General features: G+C 45.0%; 1 protein-coding gene across 1 annotated transcript; it reads left to right on the plus strand.

Annotated features, from left to right (window-relative positions):
- The first annotated feature begins 15,455 nt into the window (after positions 1–15,455).
- LOC127195720 (zinc finger protein 280B-like) lies at positions 15,456–20,153 on the plus strand. The gene is made up of 2 exons (XM_051153251.1): positions 15,456–15,545; positions 18,339–20,153. Exon 2 carries the CDS (start codon positions 18,403–18,405, stop codon positions 20,038–20,040), a length of 1,638 nt encoding a protein of 545 aa, XP_051009208.1. The 5' UTR covers positions 15,456–15,545; positions 18,339–18,402; the 3' UTR covers positions 20,041–20,153.
- The last annotated feature ends 4,098 nt before the right edge of the window (positions 20,154–24,251 follow it).

Genomic DNA, 24,251 nt, shown 5'->3' on the forward strand with positions numbered 1-24,251 from the left:
CTGGGAACAGAGATTTGCCTGCCTCTGCCTCCCAAGTGCTGGGATTACAGGTGTGTGCCACCATGCCCAGCCCCACAACTCCATTCTTGGATGTCCTTTATCATGAGTAGATCAGTCTAGCCTTGGGAACTTTCATTATCAGACATATGTCATCCTTAACTCTCACTGTCCACAAACCTTATATAGCCTAGAGCGTCTAGCACCTGGCTTTAAGTTTTACAGTCTTGTCCTGACCTTTTTATTTTTTATTTTTATTTATTTATTATTATTATTATTATTTTCGAGACAAGGTTTCTCTGTGTAGCCTTGGCCATCCTGGACTCACTTTGTAGACCAGGCTGGCCTCGAACTCACAGTGATCCGCCTGCCTCTGCCTCCTGAGTGCTGGGATTAAAGGCGTGCGCCACCACGCCCGGCTATTTTTTATTTTTTTTATTTTTTTGGTTTTTCAAGACAGGGTTTCTCTGTGTAGCCTTGGTTGTCCTGGACTCGCTTTGTAGACCAGGCTGGCCTTGAACTCACAGAGATCTGCCCGCCTCTGCCTCCTGAGTGCTGGGATCAAAGGCGTGCACCACCATGCCTGGTGACCTTTTATTGTTTATTCTTATCATAAAATCTCATTTATCATACAAAATCCATAACCTTGTACTTAATATCATTTTTTGTATAACCTTGTACTTAATATCATTTTTTGTTTTGGTGTTTTTGGCTTTTCAAGACAGGGTTTCACTGGGCATGGTGGAGCACGCCTTTAACCCCAGCACTCCGGAGGCGGAGGCAGGTGGATCGCTGTGAATTCGAGGCCAGCCTGGTCTACAAAGCGAGTCTGGGACAGCCACGGCTACACAGAGAAACCCTGTCTCAAGAAAAAAAAGGACAGGGTTTCTCTGTGTAGCCTTGGCTGTCCTGGAACTTACTCTATAGAACAGGCTGGCCTTGAACTCACAGAGATCCACCTGCCTCAGTCTCCGGAGTGCTGGAATTAAAGGCGTGCTCCTCCACTGTCTGGCTTTAACATCATTTTTAACAATCTTCTCTCACATCCACTTAGTTGTTGTTTTTTTTTTTTTTTAGTTCACATCCCTAGACAAAGTTGAACCTAAATAACATATATGGCACATTGATGCGAATTAGGATTTCTGTACACATACTTTCAACTACCAAGGTTTTTCATGTTGAAAATCTTGATCAAACTTCCTCCCCACTTTCACATCTCTCTTTGCCCCTGTTATTTCGTAGACCCTGTGAGTGATAACAATAGCTCACATTCTAGCAAGAGTGTTGATACACTGTTAAAGTGACCCGGATGAGAGAATACTCTCTGCAAACAAGAAAAGACACCAAAGGAAGCACATAGAGAGCAAAAAAGCTCCACATGCTAACACTATAATTGCACTTTTAGACAACAAAAGACATTTACTAATGTTCTTCCTTTGCTATGTAGACTTAAAAAATTATTTTTGAGATTATACTTACTTACACTTCTCCTTCTCTTTCCTCCATCCAAACCCTCCCATATACCCCTTCTTGCTCACTTTTACATTCATGATCTGGTACTTACATCTTTTAAAAAATTGTTATTATAGACATGTATGAATATACATATTAATGCCTAAATATACTCAGTATGTATAATGTTGCTTTTATGTATGTTTTCACGGCCAACACGTTGGTGTTAAAGCCGGATGATGCAACTCTTTGCCAAGGACTGGGAGGTGTGGCCTGTTTGTAAGAGGTGTGTCACTGGGGGGGGGACTGGGAGGTGTGGCCTGTCTGTAAGAGGTGTGTCACTGGGGGAGGGGGGGACTGGGAGGTGTGGCCTGTTTGTAAGAGGTGTGTCACTGGGGGGGGGACTGGGAGGTGTGGCCTGTTTGTAAGAGGTGTGTCACTGGGGGGGGTGGGACTGGGAGGTGTGGCCTGTTTGTAAGAGTGTGTCACTGGGGGGGGTGGGACTGGGAGGTGTGGCCTGTTTGTAAGAGGTGTGTCACTGGGGGGGTGGGACTGGGAGGTGTGGCCTGTTTGTAAGAGGTGTGTCACTGGGGGGACTGGGAGGTGTGGCCTGTTTGTAAGAGGTGTGTCACTGGGGGGGGACTGGGAGGTGTGGCCTGTTTGTAAGAGGTGTGTCACTGGGGGCGGGTGGGCTTTGAGGTTTCAAAAGTTCGTGCCATTCTCAGCCAGAGCTTTCTTTGCCTCTTAGGATCAGATGTGAGCTGTCAGCTACTGCTGCAATGCCATACCTACCTGCCTGCTGCCATGGTTCCTGCCATTATGGGCATGGACTTACACTCTGAAACTGTAAGCCCCAATAAACTCTTTCTTCTATAAGTTGCCTTGGTCATGGTGTCTCTTCACAACAAGAGAAAATTCATTAAGACAATGGCCATTCTCAGAGATCCGCCTGTCTCTGCCTCCCAGAGTGCTGGGATTACAGGTGTGTGCCACTACGCCTGCACATCTTTGGTTGTCTTCTATGTACAGAAAGGTGCTTATCATCATGCTAAAAACAGCTCTGTCCAATCTATATATCTAACCTTCTGGACAGAGAAAAGAATGTTTACGCTTTTAAACCCAAAGCCATAGCTTTTCCTCTGACTAGAAGGCATGAGTTTACTCCGGCTAGTTTACAGACACCTATTAGCTGCTTTCTTTACAATGTAGATTTTAGTACGGATTACCAACAGTGGTAATGCTAATGTATCTAAAACGATGATCTCCTTTTGTAAACTGAAAAATTTGAGTAAGCTTCAAAAAATCAAGGGAGTCATAAAACTTGGACCCACCATTCATGGGTCAAATGGACTCCAGAGAACTACTTCTATCAGTCAACAGCCTGCGTTTTCCCACCTGCCTCTTTGTGAGGGTGGGATCTCTCTCTATCCCCTGGTCTTGGGACTCCTTTCCTCCCCTAACTTTCAGGACCAGGGCCTGTAAGATTTCCTTTAAGTTTCTAAACTTTAACCTCTATCTCCAGTCTACATCTGGCCCATCAGATTTCCACTGGGAAAGGCACCATCTAGGAATGAGCTACAAAGTGACCCCAAAGCAATCTACAACATGATAGCCTCAGGTAACTGAGTCCAGAGTCCAGAAAACCTTGAACTTGCTGAAATCTGATTGAACTGGTCCAGCCTATTGATTGCTTTGTCTCTTCAGCTGGGTCATTGAACCAAATGCTTCTGATGAATAAACCATTGCCTGAATTCCCCTCCTGGCCTTTGATTAGCATTCCAGCCTTCCCAGGCCTTGACAATGACATCCTAATTTCAGCAGAAAGCAGTTACAGGACAGAGTATATTACCCCTTATCCTCAAAAGGCTGGAATGTTAGATTCAAAGAAAACTCCCGGGCAAAGGGGACAAAGTGGCTACCTATAGTACCTGGTGGCATACCAGGAAAGGTACCTGTTAAAACCAAATAGAAATTTGTGGACAAATGGATTGAGCTAGAAATGATCATAATGAGTGAGTTAACCCACAAGCAGAAAGAGTCAAATGGTATATACTCACTTATATCTGCATACTAGCCCAAGGGGCATGTCCCACGAAAGCCTTCACTTACCAGGAAACTGGGACAGAGGGGAGGACATCCTATTGGGACTCTAGATGAGAGAAGCATGGGAGAATAGCAAAGTAGAAGGATCCAGAGGGTCCTAGAAACGTACAAGTAGAACATTATGATAGGCAGATTTGGGCCCAGGGGTCCCACTCAAACTAAGGCACCAGCCAAGGACAATACAGGCGGTAAACTTTAAGCCCCTACCCAGATGTAGCCAATGGTCAGAACATTCTCCACAGTTGAGTGGAGAGTGGGATATGACTTTCACACGTACTCTGGTGCCTCGTATTTGACCATGTACCCTGGAGTGGGAGACCTGGTGGCACTCAGAGGAAGGATAGCAGGCTACCAAGAAGAGACTTGATACCCTATGAGCATATACAGGGGGAGGAAGTACCCCTCAGTCACAGTCATAGTGGGGGGAGTAAGGGGAAAATGGGAGGGAGGGAGGAATGGGAGGATACAAGGGATGGGATAACCATTAAGATGTAATAAGAATAAGTTAATAAAATATATTTTTTAAAAAAAAAAAAAAAAAAAAAGAAAATTGAGCTTACACCTGATATTAGTATTTTGTTTGTTTTTGGAACCCTGAAAACATTTTGGTTTTTGTTCTGTCTCAGTTTTTGTTGTCTTTGAAATATTTTGATTTATTATCATTTTGTTTCCTGTTTCCCCCAGTGATCTTGCCAAGCCTTTAGCTTAGGGATTTTATGGATGCCCAGTGATAAAGACTCTGAAAATAAGAGGCCTTGTTCTTGCACACTCACCAGTGTGCAGGAGTCAGGGAACACTCCACGTGTGCACCAGCCTCTCACAGAAACCAACAGACATATCCCGTTCGTAGCTCAGAAGGAACTGGAGTGACTCCCTTGGGAAGACACACACGAGGGACCAGGGACCCAGGATGAACAGCTGAGAAAGTAAATCCCCAAAACAGTGCATAAAACTGACCCAAAACATACATTCCCTAGCTAGCACAGACAGGTGACTTTTCTGGACAAACAGACAAACAACCACAACTGTATGTATACAAAACAAAGTTGCCCAAAGGAGGAAATGTTCAGGGAGAAACCAACCATAGGTTGGGAAAAACAAACAAACAAACAAACAAACAAACAAACAAAGAAACCGGGAGACGTAAGACACCTCCAAACTTGTTTAACTTGCATGCTTAACAAAGCCCCGAGGCAATAAAGTTTGCCTTTTTTTTTTTAATTCACAAACTGACAGTTTGCTTTATTTAAAATATCTGTGAACAACGACAAACACAAACTGATAAAATTGGTAATGCATAATACAGAGCTCTTCAGAAAATTACATGTGAGTTATATTGGATGGTAAACTAAAAAAAAAAAAAGATAATTTTAGAGTTTATCAACTAAAAGTAAGGTCTAACATATCTCCTGACTCTCCTTTGACCTTGCTTTATCTCTGATTTTTAGCTTTCCTTGAGCAGGTTTTTTGTTTTTGTTTTTTTGTTTTTTCTTTTTGTTTGTTTGTTTTTTTCTTTTGATTGTGCTTAAGGTAAAGTTGTTGAAGCCTGCTCTTTGACATAGCTGCTACCATTTCTATATTCAGCTCCATTTTCTTTAGAAGGTGAAATTAAGTTCATAAAATTTAAAACTTTTCAACTCCGCTTCCTAGAAGCAGTTACTCATAGCTGACACTAACATTCCCTGACGGAGGGTCAAGTTAACCTACACTAGATGATTCGATGGTGTCATAATTCACACTTTGTTATTTACACACTTGGCCAGCCTCTGGCTGCACCTTGCTGTCTACACACTTGGTTACACTTTGGATGTACCCTAAAGCACTGCGCCTCGCTTATCTCACCTAGGATCAATCAAACCAAAGGTCAAGTATAACTGCTTGTTCATAGCAAAATAACTGGGGCCAGTGCTGGCCACCCTGGTCCACCGTCTGCCCCTCCACCCCCTCAACCCCCGCACAAGCTAACTTTTGCCTTTATTAAACTGACTCTGGACAACAGATTGATGTCACAGTTAGATCCTGAGTCCTGTCTATGGCCCTGATTGCAAACAGCCTTGTTTTGGGGATGTGAGCTCCCTCAATACAACATCCACATTTGGCTGAGACGTCCATCACTGATTAAGGTCTGGTAGCTCTCAGGGATCCCTCCATGTTTTCAGTGTTGCCTTGGGTCAGCCCACCTCATGGATGGAGAAACCAGCTGATTTTAAACCTCTTAGATGTAAGACAAGTGTTGTTACTATTTCAAAATAATTTAATAAATTGTGTGTGTGTGTGTGTGTGTGTGTGTGTGTGGTGGGGTATTCACTACTCAGACATGAATTTAAGTAAATAAAAAAGTCTATTAGTTAGCTAGCAACTACACTGGGTGCTAGGAATTCCTGGGTAACCCTAAGCCTTTCTCAGGGTGAATATTTATGCATAAGAACCATATTCTAGGTGGACACATTTCAGTTAACAAGAACAGTTAACCAGAGTGGAACTACAGAAGCCAAAACCCAAGGTTAGTACAACACTTTCTTTTCTTTCTTTCTTTTTTTTTTTGGAGGGGGGGGGTTTCGAGACAAGGTCTCTCTGTGTAGCCTTGGCTGTCCTGGACTCACTTTGTAGACCAGGCTGGCCTCGAACTCACAGCGATCCACCTGCCTCTGCCTCCCGAGTCCTGGGATTAAAGGCGTGCGCTGCCTTGACAGAACTATGGACTTTGATGGACTAGATCTTTGTTTTCACCTGGCAGGTGGTGCTGTCTGTGTGCTGAGTTTGACGGCCTGAATGGTACCTCCATCATGGAGTCAGCTGTGTTACTATGGTCTGGGGGCCCTGTTACATACAGTCATTCCATCAGTTCAGTTCTGTTTCCCTCTAAAGAGCAGATTATAATACAGGAATCACCTCCAAACTTCCTTGGCAGATTTTTAATTTTTCTTCTATGAATCAAAGTTCCCAGAAAAACAGCCACACCTCTGTGAAAGATCCTACAAGGCTGACTGACTGATTAGAAAGTCTGTGATTGTGGAAAGCTGGGTTGTTACTGAATGAAAAAAAAAAAAAAAAAAAGGAAAAGAAAGGACCGGACATGAGAACATTTATTATAGACATGTGAGAGAGCATAGCCGTCGTAATATTAATTTATCTTGGAAACCTTGATCTTCAACTTCTAGAAGATGAACCACCCCTTATTTGGACTTCTCTTTCTAAATTAATAGGGATGAGCCTTTTTTTTTTTTGTTTTTTTGTTAGAAAACATAAGCCATAAGTCATAACATGATGTTTTGGGACTTGCCTTTGTTTCCTCCATTTGTGATAACACGATGTTGGGGCAGGATTAGGAAGAAGATTGCAGTCTCAGGGATTTGGTGAGGCCATCTCTCAAATACACACGCAGGACACCTGAGTCCCACTGAAGTTCATCATGTAATTATCTAAGCATTTTTATCTACACAGAAGCAGGGTACCAAGGGCGCTGTGCAGATGTCTTGGCTTAGGCACTGTTGACATGTTTAGGCTGGATGATTTCTCATGGGAAGAAACTGTCGTGTGCTTCATAGAGTCCCTCGCCTTCTGTCCACTAGTTGCTAGCGCAACAAATGACAATATGATCAAAATTGCCTCCAGATACTTCTACTATCTCCCTCCCGGGGTAGGGGGTTGGGTGTGGGTAGAGGGGTGGTGGTGGTGTGTGGGGGTGGGGGTGGACGGAGGGCAAAATTGAGACTGACTGACTACCGAGACAAGCTTCAGCCTCAATCCCATTCATGGTTTCTGTTTCTTCTGAGTGAAAATGTTGAGAAACGTAAAAGTCCATATAGATGGAGCTCTGCTACTGTAATGTGGGATGGAGCTTTGTTACTGTAACATGGTGTGGAGCCCGTAAGCTGTATGACCAGGGGAGCTGGTCCAGAGCAAGAGTGAGGTTGAGATGTGCCCCGGCCCGCTGGGGTTCGCCTAACGCTCAGGAGGAGAATTTTCCTGTATAGGGACAGAACACAAGACACGAAGAAGGGGGCAAGTCTGCATTCTGATCAAACCCCGTTTATTGAAAAATTTCACAGAGTTTATATAGGCACAGAGGCATGGGTATTTGTGTAAGCAAGGGTTGCTATGGATACCTAACTCTGGAATGCTCCAGCAGGTAGGTATCTACCTTTACAGCTGCTAATTGCAGGAGAGAAATTCCAGGAAAGTCGTGAAGGATCTGGTTAGTCAGGAAAAAGCTCCTGGAACTGCTGCTCTCAGGCAGTTGGCCTTTAATCTGATCTTATCAGTAGTCTTACCAGAAAAGGAGTAGCTCGGGGGTCTAGAATGACCAGCCCCCAGAATAAACCACAACAGGTGTTTAACTGCTGACCTACGACAAGGTCAGCTGGTTTCTGGTGAATGGCAGACTGCTGGAGAAATAGGAACCTAGGTTCTGACAAGATGGCTGAACATTGGCCATGCAGCCTTGGCTGGCCTGGAGCTCTCTAAGTAGATCAGACTGTCCTTGAACCCAGAGCTCTGCCTCCTGTAACCTCCCGAGTGATGGGATTAAAGGTACACACCACCACAAACCTGACAGACAACTTTCAAAGATTGGTTTCTGTTTCTGCTCTGAGATCTAGGCATAGAACTTGGGCTGTTAGGTCATGGGGCCTGTACTTTGACCTACTGAGCCATCCCTGGCCCAAACTTTTAAAGGGCCAGAAAATAAAAAGGTCTCTGGTAGTTAATAAAATTTCTTGTTGCAGTAAGAAAACAAGCATAGGCAATAAGTTGTGTTCTAAAACTGAGTATTAAAGTTTGAATTTCATATACTTTTTTTCACGCTATGAAAAAGACATTTATCCAACCAACAGTCCGGTACATCTGTTTTGAGTTTGCTTCCAGTTGGATAAAAACAGTGGCAGCTTGAGCTGGATTGGTCCCAGAGGCGGCTTTAAGGGGATTCATTTCAAACTCAGTAGCTTGGTCATTCGCTAAGTGTCAGAGTCAGCAGTGTGCATACGCAAAAGGTACACAACTGAGGAGGCAAACCACTTCCTAAAGAGATCCACCTTTGGCCCTGGCTAAATTACACTTTTTCTTTTTCTCTTATCCACCCCGACTCCCGCTTGTCTTTTTTTTTTTTTTTTTTTCCGAGACAGGGTTTTTCTGTGTAGCCTTGGCTGTACCTGGACTCGCTTTGTAGACCAGGCTGGCCTCAAACTCACAGAAATCTGCCTACCCCTGAGTGCTGGGATTAAAGGCGTGCACCACCATGCCCAGCTCTCCAAGCTTGCCTTTTTGAGACAGGCTCTCACTATGCAGCCGTGCCTAACGTGCAATCCTCCTGCCTCAGCCCCCTGAGTGCCGTGAATGGATGAGAGGCTTTGGTTTTCAGATCTGGCAGGTCCCAGCTCTCAGGGGTGTCATCACCCATCACCGCCTTGTCCATCTCGGCTTGGCCCCTCCGCCCGCGGTAGCCACTAGGGGTGCCAGAGACCAGAGAACACTCCCAGGGGGCCTTGGGACCAATCAGAACGGCGCTCCGTGCGACTGACCTCGCGTCCACCCTTGGCAGCCAATCACAGGTCGCCGTGGGCCAGTCCGAGGCGGCTGGGGTTTTGCCGTTGGAGCGGCGGGCCCGGGTGGCAGTGGTGCGGGGCTTCCCGCGCAGCGCCTCGCGGGCCGAGGCGTCCCGGGAGGGTCAGGTAAACCGGAGGAGGTAAGGACGAGGGTGTGGCGCTGGTGACCTCGGCCGGGGACCACCGGGAGGGGCGGACGCAGGGTGAGGGCCTTCTGCGTGCCCCGGGGAAGGAAGAGTAGGTAGGCCGGGCGCCGCGGGAGCCCTCCTGGCAGCTTCCCCGGCGCACACGTGCGTTCCCCCCTCCCACAAGCTCCGCATCCTAGGGCTGGGCCTGCTCCCTCCCCGCAATCCCGTGTCCCATCGCGGACCGCCCCTGTGGCGCTTACCGCACCCAAAGTCCTGAAGGCAGGAGACCTGCTCGGGGGCGCCCGTCTGTAATCTCTGCCACTTAGGGAGGCGAATGCAAGGACCTCGTAGACCGATTCAAAAAAGTTGCTAAGTAAGTAAATAGACTGTAAGCCGGTTTTGTAAATCGGGAGGTCCTCAGGCCCTTATTTGCCTTTTTCCCAAATAGCAACATCTTGTTTGTGTATTTTGTAAACTCCGTGCCTCCTTGAACCCCAGTGCAGCTTGGGGGTGGGGGGGAGCAGGAGAGAGGGGGGAGGGTCCCTCTCCTAGCGCTGCTGGGGTGGTTTTGTTACTTTGTTCACTGAGGTGTGGTGTATTGGATGGTAAGCATGTAAGATGGTTGAAAGAATGCTTGCCTAGGAAGGACAAAGCCCCCTGACCTGAATCCCTGCGCTTCACAAACCGGATGTGATGGCCTCACACCCAATAAGTTTAAACCAGGTAAAAAGTAAGTTAGGTGGAGACCTGAGCATCATAACAAGTTTTGTTATCAAAGCAAACGCAACAGAGTAAGAGTGCAAGCTGGTGGGGAGTGAAGTAGAGTAAAATCTTTTTAACATGTGAAATGTAACTAAATCGTTAAGAGTTTTGTTCTTCTGTTTACGAGTTTTGTTCTTCTGTTTACCTCAGGGATGTGACTTCCAACTCCAGGACTCTGAAGTTATCCAAAGTTACAGTGTGAGCCGGGCGTGGTGGCGCACGCCTTTAATCCCAGCACTCGGGAGGCAGAGGCAGGAGGATCGCTGTGTGTTCCGAGGCCAGCCTGGTCTACAGAGTGAGTCCAGGACAGCCAAGGCGACACAGAGAAACCCTGTCTCGGGAAAAAAAAAAGTTACAGTGTGTAAATGAGGTAAGACGAAGGTCTATTTTCCTTCATTTTCTGTCTTCTGTTTGCTTCTATGATAAAATTAAACATTACCAGGGGTGGTTGTGGTGGCTGCGGCAGCGACTTAGATCTTCAGTTCCAGCACTTGGGAGGCAGAGGTGGGAAGATAAATTTCTTTGAATTCAAGGCCAGCCTGGTCTACAGAATGAATTCCGGAACAGGCAGAGAGCTACATAATGAGACCCTTGTCTTGGAAAACAATCAAACAAAATTACTTTTTAGAATTTCTCTCTGAAGGGAATCTGAATGAGTATGATAAATTCAGGACATGTTTTGATATAAGTAATTCTGGAACCTTCTAAGTTGCCTCCTCAAATAGGAAAAAGTGGTGGTTGATAAAGCTTTTTTTTTTTTATCCTTTTTAAATCATAGTTGGAGGCACAAAAGAATTAATATATACATCTTAAGATTCGGCAAATTTTCCAGGTGTGGTGGTGCATGCCTTTAATCCCAGCACTTGGGAAGCAGAGGCAGGCAGATCTCTGTGAGTTTGAGGCCAGCCTGGTCAACAGAGTGAGTCCAGGACAGCCACAGCTCTGTTAAACAGAGAAATCCTAAATCCTATCTTGAAAAACAGACAAACATCCAGCACCCAGGCAGATCGCTGTGAGTTCGAGACCAGCCTGGTCTACAAAAACGAGTCTAGGACAGCCAAGGCTACACAGAGAGACCCTGTCTCGAAAACCAAAAAAAAAAAAAAAAAAACAAAAACAAAACAACAACAACAAAAAAACCCAACAACAAAAAATCAAACAAAGATTCTGCTAATTCAGTAAAGTGTTTAGTTAGATTAGTCCTACTCCATTTTTTGTTTTTGAGAAAGGATCTTGTCTAGTTCTGGGCGGTTTTTGTAGCTGAGAGTTTCCTTGAACCCCAGATTCGACTACATCCCCATCCCAAGTGCTGTGGTACAGGTGTGTACAAGCCTTGTCTCTGGAACATTTATTTTTTTACCCCTGGGATTCTAAGCTGTCTTATTACTTAGTGTCAGCTGGCTGCATCAGGAAGGGATAGCAGGGGGCAAAGTGCTCACTCTCACCATTTTTTTTGTTTTTGCAATTAAAAAAACTTTATTTTTTGAAATTATTTGTGTCATTTCCTCTTTCCTTTTCCTCCCCCAAGTTCTCCGTGTTGCTTGTATCGATGTTTTCAGGCCTGACCATTTGGTATTCTTCCCTGGGGAAGGGTTAAGAACTTAGCGCGGGCTCGGGCGTGTGCGCTCTCTCTCTCTCTTTCTCTCTCTCTCTCTTTCTCTCTCTCTGTCTCTCTCTCTCCCTCCTCTCCCTCCTCTCCCTCTTTCTCCTCCTCTCTCCCCCTCCACTCTCTCTCTTCCCTCTCTCCTCTCTCCCCTCTTTGTCCTCTCTCTCCTCTCTTTTTTCTCTCCTCTCCTCTCTTCTCTCTGTCCTCTCTCTTTCTCACTCCTCTCTCTCCTTTCTCTCACCTCTCTCCCTCCCCCCTTCTTCCCTCCCTCCCTCTCTCCCTCTCTCTCCTACCCCTCTCTCACTCTCCTCCTCCCTCCCTCCTTCATGGGTGTTTGAGTAATATTAGCATTAATTCTTTTACAGTCTGGTAGAACTCTACTATGCTGAATTCATCTGGGCCTGGCCTTTTTTTTTTTTTTTTTTTGTGGTTGGGAGACTTTTAGTTTCTTTTATTTCTCTGGGGTTTCTCTGTGTACGACATCTTGATTATCTCAGTTCTCACTTGAAGGACATTTAGGTTGTTTCCATTTCCTCGACATTGTGAGGTAGGCACACACCTGCTGTGGGCATGCGTCAAGGAGGATGGTACAGTTGGGTCGAATGGTAGAGTTATTCTTAACTTTTTGAGAATTCTCCACATTGATTTTCAGGGTGATTGGGTTAGTTTTGAATCCAAAGGTGAATGAGGACATGAGGGATCCGTTTTTCCCATGTACTCTCCCTTTTTGAGACATTTCTTAGCCATCTTTATTTTATTGAGAATTCTCTGTTCAGGTCCCAAGCCCATTTTTTGAAAAAACAAAACAAAACAAAACAAACAAACAAACAAAAAGCAAAAATTTTTTTGAGTTCTTTATATATTGTAGAAATGAATCCTCTGTCAGATGTATAGCTGGCGAAGATCGTTGTGTGGCTTCCTCTTCGCTTAATTGTTTCTTTAGCTGTGCAAAAAAAGCTTTTTAGTTTTAAGTCTGACTTGTCAATTGTGGCTTTTCTCTTGGGAAAATGATGTTACTCAGAATGTCTTTTCCGACACCTAGATCATGTGGAGACTGCCTGTTTTCTTGTGCAGTTTCAGTGTTTCACAATTATTCTCTTTGCCCATTTGGAGTCTGCTGGAGTTCGTTTGGGTGCAGGGTTTAGATACAGGTCTCATTTCATTCTTTGCATATGGACGTCCAGCTTTGCCAGCACCACTTATTGAAGAACCCCCCCCCCCCCCGTTTATGTTTGGCCCCCCCCCACCCCAGTTTATTTTCAAGTATTAAGTGGCTGAATTTACATGTACTCATGTTTAGATCTTTGATTTTGCTCATTGGCCTGTGTTTTTTTTGTGCCAGTAATCTCTACCACTGTTCATTTTGTTTAGGATTGTTTTGGCTATTTGGTGTCTTTGTGGTTCTATATTAATTTTAGCATAGTTTTTTTTTCTCTATGGGAAGAACGAGTTGGAAATTTTGATACAGCATTGAATCTGTAAATGGCTTTTGGTAGAACAGTCATTTTTCAGGATATTCTGAATAATTAATCCATGAGCAAGGAATGTCTTTCCAATCCATTTTCTTGTGTGTGTGTGTGTGTGTCTGTCTGTCTGTCTGTCTGTCTCTCTCTCTCTCTCTCTCTAGAGGCTTAAAGTTTTTATTGTAGATGTCTTTCATTTCCTTGTTTAGGTTTATTCCTAGATACTTTATTTTCTTTGAGCCTATTAATTGCCCATGATAATGTGGCAGCAAGACAGAAGAGATGTACCTCCATCTTATATTCTTGTTGAGGCCATTTTTAGATTTCACTAGAATTTAATCTTAGTGGAAAGCCCTGTGTAAAATTATCCAGCTTTATTCTCAGCTCAAGGTCAAGATGTCCCAGCTGACTGACTTTGGCTTCTGTTAAACTGTCTGCTTGTGTAAAGCTTCCCCTTTCAGCTGACTGCTTCTTTTAGCTTCTGTTCAACTGCTTGTTTTCACAAAACCTTCCCCTGCAGCTGCTAAGCGATAACAGAATATGATTTTTTGTTTGTTTGTTTTTGTTTGTTTGTTTTTGAGACAGAGTTTCTCTGTGTAATATCCTGGAACTCTCTTTTGTAGACCAGGCTGGCCTCGAACTCAGAGAGATCCTCCTGCCCTTGCTTCCCGCGTGCCACCACACCCCGCTCAGAATATGGTTTTTGCCTTTAATACATGAGTGTACGTAGTTCCATGTGGCTGGAATTAAGACTTTGAATTGTGTATAAACTGTGTCTCAGTGGTCCTCTGTCATGGGCCCTTGTAACAAGCTCCTCGCTCTATATAAAAAAGCTATTGATTTTTGCCAGTTAAGTCTTTGTCTTTTTACACCTCTGAAATTGTTATTGCTTCTAGAAGTTTTCTTGTAGAATTTTTGGGACCTGTTACATATAATATCATGCCGTCTGCTAATAGCAGTTGTTTGACTTCCTCTTTTCCTACTTGTGTCCTTTCTGCTTCTTTCCTTTGCCTTATTGCTCCAGCTAGTGCTTCAAGCACAGCCCTGAGAAGGATGGGAAGTAGTGGTCATCCCGTCTCACTCCTGACTTCAGTGCAATCGCTTCCGCTTTTTCTACATTTAGGATAATGTTGGCTGTTGGTTTTTTATATGTAGCTTTTATTATGTTGCATTATGTTCGCTCTAGTTCTGCTTTGCCTAGGACTGTTATTATGAAGGCATGCTGGATACAGTCTGTCTTGTCAAGGAAGTAATGGTGGCGGGAGGGAGGCATCTGGTTATACCGTATCCACTGACAGGGAGGTGGTTTATTCTGGAGCCATTTTTAAGTGACAAGATCTTCTCAGTAGATGCAGGAAAATTGTGTTACTGTCTCTATAAGACTTCTTCGTTTCTTTTGAATGTATGCCTAGAAGTTAGATTGCTGGTTCATATGATAGTTCTTTTTTTTTTTTTTTTTTTTAAAGACTTATTATTTATGCGGTGCTCTGCCTGCCTGCCTGTATGTACACCTGCAGGCCAGAAGAGGGCACCAGATCTCATTGTAGATGGTTGTGAGCCACCATGTGGTTGCTGGGAATTGAACTCAGGACCTTTGGAAGAGCAGCCAGTGCTCTTAACCTCTGAGCCATCTCTCCAGCCCATATGATAGTTCTTTAAAACATTTCCCCCACCCCAGGAACTTCTATGCCATTTTATTATTATTTATTTATTTACTTCGGTTTTTTTGAGACAAGGGTTCTCTGTGTAGTCTTGGCTGTCCTGGAACTCTCTTTGTAGGCCTCACTGGCCTCAAACTCAGAGATCCGCCTGCCCTGCCGGCTGCCCCTTGTCCCAGTGTTGGGATTAAAGGGGTGCACCACCACGCCCTGGTTACTTCCTGTTTTTAAATTTCTAATAGCTATTCTAGTTGATGTGAGGTGATACCTGATAATTTTAATTTGCATTCCTCTATGTGTATGTGTGTTGTTAAACACAGTTTCATATACTTCTTGACTAATTGGAGAAATTCCTATTAAAATCATTTGCCCAGTTTTTGGTTAGGTTGCTGTATTGGTTTTTGTTGCTGCTATGATAAAATACCTGGCAAAGCAACTTAAGGGTTGTTTAGGCTCACAGTTTGAACACGCCATTAGGAGACTCTGCTTTGACTTATCCACTGCAAAAAGAAGTTTCTTTGACCAGCACTGAATAACATTGATCTACAGGTATAAATACCAGCATTTGGAAGGTAGAGCAACATGCCTATTTAGTAAAACCACAGGAGGTTTCCCTCCTAGGGCCTGTGACTTTCCTAACCATGGTCTTTTGACCAGGTTGACAATTGTGAACAGGCCTCAAATCCAGTGTCCACAGTCATACCATGATAGAAGCAGCAGCCACATCTGCAGGGCAGCGTCAACCAGTACACATCCAGGAATGACTTCTCCTCTGCTGGCCAGGATAGCACCGTCCAGCGCTGAAAGCTAACTGCCAGAGAGGAAGTGCGCAGGTCAGTCAGTTCCAGCATGGTTTTTGTGTATCCTGCTACCAAACTGGAGTGTCTGCAGCAGTAGGTCCTACCATCTATCTATGGCAAACAATCAAGCAGTAGCCTGTGTTGTTTGGGGAGCCCCTGCAGTTTCCCACCTCAGTAACACAGGAGCGCCCCTACTCCTAGGACTGAGCTTTTTCTTTTAATAAACCATGTCTTCTAGAGGACGTATTGGTCACCCATGTAGCAGGATGCCTCTATTTAAATGTAAAAACAACAACAACAACAACAAAACAAAACAAGAAACCTCTATTTCTAAACTTGGTTATAGAGGTTTTCATGTTAATTTTAGAGCTTTTTTTTTTATGTTGTTATATTCTGCTCCTTAAAATGCTTGTCAGTTCTAAACGTTTTCTGATGGAGTCATTAGAACCTCTTATGTGACAGAATCATATCTTCTAAACTAGAATTCAGGAATCATGTTTTTTAGAGTTCTGTGTAAAATTTTGGGGGCTATAAAGTTGCTCTTATAGAAGCCTGCTAGCTGTATTAGGTCTGAAATTAGCGCCTGATGTTTGTTATATTAGGAAGAATGTCAGTCATTTTGGTTTAGTTCTTTGTTGTTTTAGTCAGGGTTTCTATTGCTGTGGTGAGACAGCATGACCATGGCAACTATTGGTTTGTTTGTTATTTATGTGTTGGTATTTGGCCTGCATGTTGGATCCACCGGAACTTGAGTTACAGACATTGTAAGCTGCCATGCAGGTGCTGGGAATTGAGCCTGGGTGACACACTTCCTCCAGCGAGGCTGCACCTCGTAATCGTGCCACGCCCTGTGAGCCTGTGGGGCCGTTTTCATTCAAACCACCACATTTCTTTAGAGATGATGGTTGGGCATAGGTGTAGAATTATCTAAATGTCATTAGAAATGTAGAACAAGGGGAACAAATGAAGATAACTAAGTAAAGTTTATAACATGTCAAATGGTGATAGAGGGCTGAGAGATGGCACAGAGGTTAAGAGCACTGTCTATTCTTCAAGAGGTCCTGAGTTCAGTTCCCAGCAACCACATGGTGGCTCACAACCATCTATAAAATGAGTTCTGGTGCCCTCTTCTGGTGGATATATGTAATAAATAAATAAATCTAAAAAAAATAAAATGGTGGTAGAACTTGGCCATGAACAAGGGACGAGGGAATGTCAGTTAGGTTGGTCAAAGTGTTTGAGGCCCTCACTGAGAAAGTGTAAGGATCCAGAGTGCAGGTGTCTGGATAGAGAGTTCACATGTGAGGGAAGAGCATGTATAAGACGCCCGAGCAAGACAGAGTGTTTATTGTGTTCGGGAAATTGCAAGAAGAGGATTAGTGTGATAGTCCTCCCATAATCTCTGTGCTTGGCAGGAAGAGACCAGATGATTCTAACATTGGGCTAGCCTGAACTGTATAGTGAGCCACATATTAAAAACAAAACCAACCCCTCCAAAATTCCTGTTTTCTCTGTTTATTATTTTTTTAAAGACTTTTAATTTTTAAATTATCTACTTGTGTGTGTGTGTATGTGGGTATGTGTAAGGAAGCTAGTGTCATTTGGGTGATGGAGGTAGGTAGGGGCTGGGGAGAAGAAAAGTATGAGGTAAACTGGAGAGTGATTCATGAAGTTGGAAATACAGTCTTGTCGACATTGGACTCGACCTTTATCTGAGTGAGTCAGGAAGGCAGTGGAGGGTGCTGAGCTGAGAGTGGTAGAAGCTGATTTGGTTTCATGGAGCCACTCTGCTTGCCACGTGAAAAGGAGACTGAGGGGCTGAAGGAAGCAGTTCTAGGGAAGCCAGCCAGTAAGCAGCCCCCTCCACGGTCCCGCTCCAATTCCTGTCAGAAGTCCTTGCCTTGGATTCCCTAAGTGAGAGATAGTGACCTGGGAGTGTAAGATAAAGTGAACCCCGCATGGCGTCTGTCACAGCCACAGAGAGCAGAATAGAATGCCACCGTACCCTTGGAGACAGGACTTGGAGAAACTGAGCCAGAGCTGCCCTGGAGGCCTCCTCCCCGCGCTTCTTCAGTCTGCCCGTGAGTGTTTGCCTGTGGCCTCCTTGGATTCACTGGATTCTTCGATGCTTGCCATTGTTCTTCTAACGTCTGTGTGGAGTTTCTGTGGGACTGTCTCTAGGAGTGCTGGTCGTCAAGGGCATGCCTTCCATACTGCTCCTGGGTTATTTCTTTGATTGTGTGTCTGATGTTGAGTAGAGGTGCGATTCTGTCTTTTGCTCTTGTCCGTGCCTGGATGATTTCCAGCAGGGAGAGGTGAGCAGGTTAGTCCCTGAGATACTCAGTGTTGATTTTTGACTGGAGAGACTGGTGTGATGCCAGGTCACTGGTACCCAGTCTTAGGGTAGTGTGAGATTGTTTGGGGGAAGCCCCAGAAAGTCCTCTAATGTGGCTCCTGGCAGACGCTGGGCCTGGAGGGCAGCCCAGGGTCAGGGACTTGGTCAGACTCAGCTGGAGAGCACACAGTGGGCCTGGGCTGAGATAGCGTGGAGATGCAGCTCCACTTGGACCTGGGCCAGACTCACTAAGAGACAAGGCAGATTTGCCTCTTAGCTGGGCCTGCGTCTGGAGGGGCTGCTTGGCTAAGTGGTGCCGGGTAAGAGTCCCTGGTCAAACTAGGCAAGAGAGCCCATGATGTGCCTTCTGCCCAGGTCTGGCCTGGAAGGTTGGGGTAGGATGGTGGTGGCACTCATTGGATGAGTGTCTTTGATGAGAAAACTAAGTCTTTTTCCTGCGCTTCACTGATGTGTGACGTGTCTGTACTCAGGTGGCACTGTGTATAGAGGAAGTGCTGCGACTCGTGGCCACACCTGCCAGGAGCCACAGGAGAGATGGAGCAGCCGTTCGTGCTATGCGATGAAGACGACGACCCAGAACCACAGCAGAGTCGTCAAGAACCCAGTCAAGTCCACGATGACGATGCCGAGCTCATCTTTGTAGGGGTGGAGCATGTCAATAAAGATGCTGAACTGATCTTTGTTGGAATGACTTCAAGTTCAAAACCAGTCAACTCAAACATTCTGAACAGAGTCACTCCAGGTTCACGGTTAAAAAGAAAGCGTGATGAGCTTAGAAAAACTACCACTCAAAGATCGCAGCCCTCAGGTACTGCCACCCCCACGTCAGAGACAGTGATCGTCCTGCCGGCATCTCCAGCTGAATCAAGAGCCACAGACAGTCCTATTATTATTGAGCCTTTGTCTGGACCTGAAAGTAGTTCACCACAAGTTGTGCCTAATAGCTCTTCAGAATGTTGCTCACCTTCGACTGCACTCTCAAGGTCCAAGCGTAGTCCCAGAAGGGTAGCACTTTCAGGAGGAGAGTTGAGTGAAAGGTTGGATGTATCCAAGTGCCGTTCTGTTCCTGAGGTAAAGGTGGTAAATCCACAGAGGCCTGAGCCTTGTGTAGAAGTTGTAGAAGAGTGTTCTTCGGCTTTGTCCCCTTCAGGTACTTCCCACCGTACCTCGAATCCTCAACAGAGGGGACCCTCCTTTGGTGTTCCTAACTCATTAAACCTATTTGTGAATGGAGCATCTCTCTCAGAGTACCCTGTCCACGTCAGTTCTACAAATGCCCACCCTGCCCACCCTCACCGGAAAAATGGATTGGCAGAAACAGACTCTTCAAGTCTAGCAAGTCAAGAGACCTTTGACCCCAAGAAAGGAAGTTTGACCCTGCTACTTAGTGACTTTTATTATGGACAGTATAAAGGAGATGCACAGCCAGACCAGAAGAAGACTCACACAGCCTTTAAGTGCCCCAGCTGCTTGAAAGCTCTAAAAAACATTAAATTTATGAACCACGCCAAACATCATTTGGAAATCGAGAAGCAAGGGAGTGACGGCTGGGAGGGCCACACCACCTGCCAGCACTGCCACCGGCAGTTCCCCTCTCCCTTCCAGCTGGAATGTCACGTGGACCGTGTCCACACGGCTCCGGACCCGTCTGTGGTCTGTAAAATCTGTGAGCTGTCGTTTGAAACAGATCAAGTTCTCCTGCAGCACATGAAGGACAATCACAAGCCTGGGGAGATGCCCTACGTGTGCCAGGTGTGCAAGTACAGGTCGTCCGTCTTTGCTGACGTGGAGATACACTTCAGAAAGTGCCACGTAAACACCAAGAACTTGCTCTGTCTGTTTTGTCTTAAAGTTTTCAAAACTGGAATGCCATACATGTGTCACTATAGGGGGCACTGGGAAAGGAGCGGTCACCAGTGCTCCAAATGTAGGCTACAGTTTTTAACCTTCAAGGAGAAAATGGAGCACAAGACCCAGTGTCACCAAATGTTTCAGAAGCCTAAACAGCTAGAAGGGTTGCCTCCTGAGACGAAGGTCGTGATTCAGGTGTCCTTGGAGCCTGTCCAGTCAGAATCTGTGAAGGCCGCAGCAGTCGTTGTGAGCACAGCCGACTGGGAGCCGGCTTCCCCCGGATCTCTGGGCAGACCTTCAAATAAGTCCCCTCAGTCCTAAGTCAGAACCCTTCATAGAGGCAAGAGGACAGACTATACATTTGTTACTTGTTAGTACCCAAGGTGAAAAACCGATGAATAATCAGATGGGTTTTTTCTTTAGTTTTTTGATGATGCAGGGTTTTGTGTGTTTGTTTTTCTCTTGTGAGGGCTTGTTCTGTTCTTTTTTAGTGCTGGGGCTGGACCCAAGGCCTCACAAATGAAGCAAGTGCTCCACTATCCCCTTCCCTCGTCTACAGCGTTTTCTGAATGAACACTGAGATGTAAAATACATCTGCTTTTCATGTAGTGTTCGGCTTAACCCAAGGGAGGTGTTTGTCTGTATGCACGTGAGTGGCAGACGGATTAAACCTACTTACTAGCATTTCCTGTAATTTCTGAGATTGAGAGCTCTTCTACATAAAAGGTTGGAGTTTGGTGGGGCTCACAGGACCCCACATCTCCCTGAAGATCTTAATGCTTGCTATAGGAGAGAGACTATTTTTTTTTTTTTCTGAGAGACATCTTCTCAAGTGGTATAGCATGGGTAAGTGGACAGGCACTGTTCACTTCAGTCTTGGAGCCAAAGAAGGAAGAAACCTGAATGTCTTTACCTAAAAGAATATCCAAGGAGGCCAAGCCATTTCTGTAAGGTGCCCTCTTCAAACAAAGAGCACAGCTGTGACTCCTTAGCGCCACGTGAAGCAGCAATAGCGATTAGGGAAACACGCTGGTGTCCACGGACTTCCTCTTGCTCAGTGTTAGGGTAGTTGGAGTCACTCACTCTCCGTTCGTTTTGGCTAGCTGTGTTTGAAGGATGGACTGGCCATGTCCCTTTCGGCTACATCAGTGAAGCATGCTGTCCCTGTGGGGAAGGAAGCCTTGGCGTTTGTAGTTTGAAGTGTATTGAACCTTAACTTTTAACTGAAAAGGCTCGGAAAAATGGCATCTATTCAGCTCATATCCTGGGCTGACCACAGTTCTACTCTCAAGTTGGAATAGAAACTTGCTTATAATATTGGACTTAACACACACACACACACACACACACACACACACACACACACACACACACACACACACACAACCCAGGGCAACTAGAATTGAAGCCCACTATAGAGCCTTTTTATTATGTTTTTCAGTAAGTGTGTTTGTGTGTGGTAATTGAATATTGCAGTTTGGTGAAGCTTGCAATTTGGTGCCATGGTGCTTCTCCCCTCGTCCCCCTGGGTGCTAGGGATTAAACCCAGGCCCTTACATACACCAGGTAAGGGCTCTGCCACTGAAGTATATCCCTAGTCACAGTTTGTATCTTGCCTCATATTTAATTGGCTATAATGAATAGCATTCCTTTGGTTATATGTATAATTTCCCAGTTGATCACACTAACATTGCTTGGGTCTTACTTGAAGCACTTTAGTGTGCAAGATACGTCCTAAATGAAGCCTTGCCTTCTCTGGTCTAATAGACTGCCTAGCTGGCCGCTCTGCTATGGAGGAACAAGTCTTTCATAGAACTGTAGAGCCCCCTCTGGGGATTGGTCTTCAACAACTGCAGTAGCATTAGCTATTTCTGTACATTTCCAGGGCTGTCTCTTTGAGCCTGCTCCAGTGCTACCTACTGTTCCCCCCTCGCCAGCCCAGGTGACCAGCTGCTTCTCTTCATCCCTCAAGGCGTCTGGATGTTTGCTGGCTATAGACACTGGTCTGGGAAAATCTCTTTTGAGTTTCTGTTCCTTTCTTTTAAAGGTACCTTATCTTGTTGGGTGTGGTAGTGCACACTGGTAATAACAGCTCTTGGGAGGCTGGGACAGGCAGATCTGGAGTTTAGGGTCATCTTGGCCTGTTCACTTGAGTTCCTGTCCCTGACAACAAAAGAAAGGGGCAGTGGGGACAGGTTCCTTAGATGCCCTATTCCACTTTTCCTTCCTCAGTCTAGTGAAGTTTCCTCAGATTTCACGAAAACATGGGAAGGGCTAGGCCTTGGCATCTCTGTTAAGACTGAGGGAGATACAGGGTTGTGTGTATCTTTGTTGTATTTGTTCTGCTCGATCCATGGATGGATTGTGATCTGCATCTTTACTGTTTGGTAGACCTCAGTGAGTTTTCTTGGGACAAGGCACACTAACTTTACCCTGAACCTTTCCTTTAGGTGTGGAAGGTGTGTTTGTCCCATTTGCTCAGGTGGGAAATCCTGCTGTGTATAAAATGAGTCTGCAGACTTACAGACTGTCCCTGGTAACAAGAAGAGCCACCTGTGCCCCATGTTAGCGTCACCAGCCCCGCTGCTGTAACTTGTCATCCCACTCAAGCTTGCTTCTAAGGAGTGCAGCCATTGTTTACTGCCTAGGGAGGCCCCAGGGCTCTGACCTGCCTGCCACTCTCTCAGCTGTGGAGCTCCCTGCCGCTGCACGTTTCTGATCTATTGGCCTTGTTTTTCCTCAAGTAAATTCCTCTTTCTTCTCCTTCATGCAAAGGCTACACAGCTGCTCCCTTGTCACAGCGCTTTCCCCTAAGCCTGCATGGCTCGCTACCTCACGTGTGGCTTACTAAGCTTATCAGGATTTTTAAGTGATTCCCCTTCTCCGCTGCTTCGGAAGCCCTGTGTGTTCCTCTCCTTGAAGGCAGCTTATCCCTGCTGCAGCTTTCTTCTCTCCTCAATTGTTTCCTAGTCATAGAACTTCAGAAGTCATTAGAATTTCGCTTCTGTCCTGGAAGTGAGCTAGCTTAAGTCCATTTCTGTGCCTATAACACAAAGAAATATAGAGAGCCAAGTCTCTTTGAAGCTTTCTGTTTTATCTTGATAGCTCTATTTTTGAAGCAATGTCACTTTGTTTTGTTTTCACATGTGCTAAATATCTGTCAAGATTACTATTTTGTTACTCTGTGAAGTTTGTTGCTTGTTTTTCAAATAAAAGTTATTATTTTATTAATGTTGCCAAAGTTATTTACAAGAAATAGCAATTAGAGAAATAAACCATTTTGTGAAAAACTTTTGCTGCTTTTTTTTTTTTACTTAAAACACTTTTTAGCTTAACTTTTGTGTCTTCTGCAGTTGAGTTTGATTTTACTCTCATTATTAGCATTTCTAAATGAGATGTTCAACAGAGCTAATAGGATTCTTGAATTTTAAATTTTTTATTTTTGTTATTATCATGTGTATGGTTTGTGTTGAGAGTGTGGATGCATGTGTGCCATACATGTATGGAGGTCAGACAACTTTGAGGGGGTCGGTTCTCCTGGGATCCAGGGCTGAACTTAGGCTGGCCATTAAGCTTTTTTCTTGTTAGTTTTAATTGATTCTTTGTGAATTTTATTCCATGCATTTCTGTCGCACTCATCTCCCATTCCAGTCCCCCCAAAGAAAACAACCCCCCCAAAATAAAATATCTTGCCCAGGAAGCTGCTGTGTGTTACACAGCATGCTCTTTTTTTGCCCAAACAGCTTTACTTGGAAATAGTCATTGCATGAGTCCATCTGGGTTGAGGCCTCTGGCTTGTGCTACGTCTTCAGTACTGGATTCTCTAGGTATCCTGCTGTTGCCCTGTGTCTTGGAGATCCCGCAGCTTTGGATCTGCAGGACTGGCCCCTTCATGTGCTCCAGCAGTTTATGGATGGGGTGGATATTGGGTGGCCAACACAGAGCCCTGGATTTAGGCCTGGGTAGTACTGAGATAGGTGTGGCTAAGGGTCCTGGGCTTGGAGAGAGAGGAATTCTGGGAGGAGGAAGAAGAGAAAGACCCAGAGAAGAGAAGAGGCTGCCGTGGTTTAGATGAAAGACAAGTATGTGGCCAGCGTGGATGGGGATTTGGCCCAGATGAAGAACATTAGCAAGTATTTGGGATTATGGATGGGAGGTAGCTTGATAGAAATTATTAGAAGCCAATGACATGGGATTGGGGCAGGGATCCCATATTTGCCCCACTATGGGAAGTAGTTCAGAGGATTAATATCTGCCCTAGGCTATTTTAAAATAGAACAAGTGTCTGTGTCTTGATTGATTGCTAGCTGGGCATACTAATAATAAACAATTATTAGGCCCGTATTGATAATACAGAATATTTAAAAACAAATGTGGCTAAATTATAGGCCAGATGATAATAAACATTACTAGGCCATTACTGATAAATTAACAGTACACTACCTTCCCTGTCGGTGAAGGGCAGGTCAGATGGGCTCAGCTCTCAGACATGAACATGTCCTCAGGTAGCCCAGAGACATCTGAATGGCTTT

This window comes from Acomys russatus, chromosome 11 (assembly GCF_903995435.1).
Source record: "Acomys russatus chromosome 11, mAcoRus1.1, whole genome shotgun sequence".
Classification (NCBI taxonomy): domain Eukaryota; kingdom Metazoa; phylum Chordata; class Mammalia; order Rodentia; family Muridae; genus Acomys; species Acomys russatus.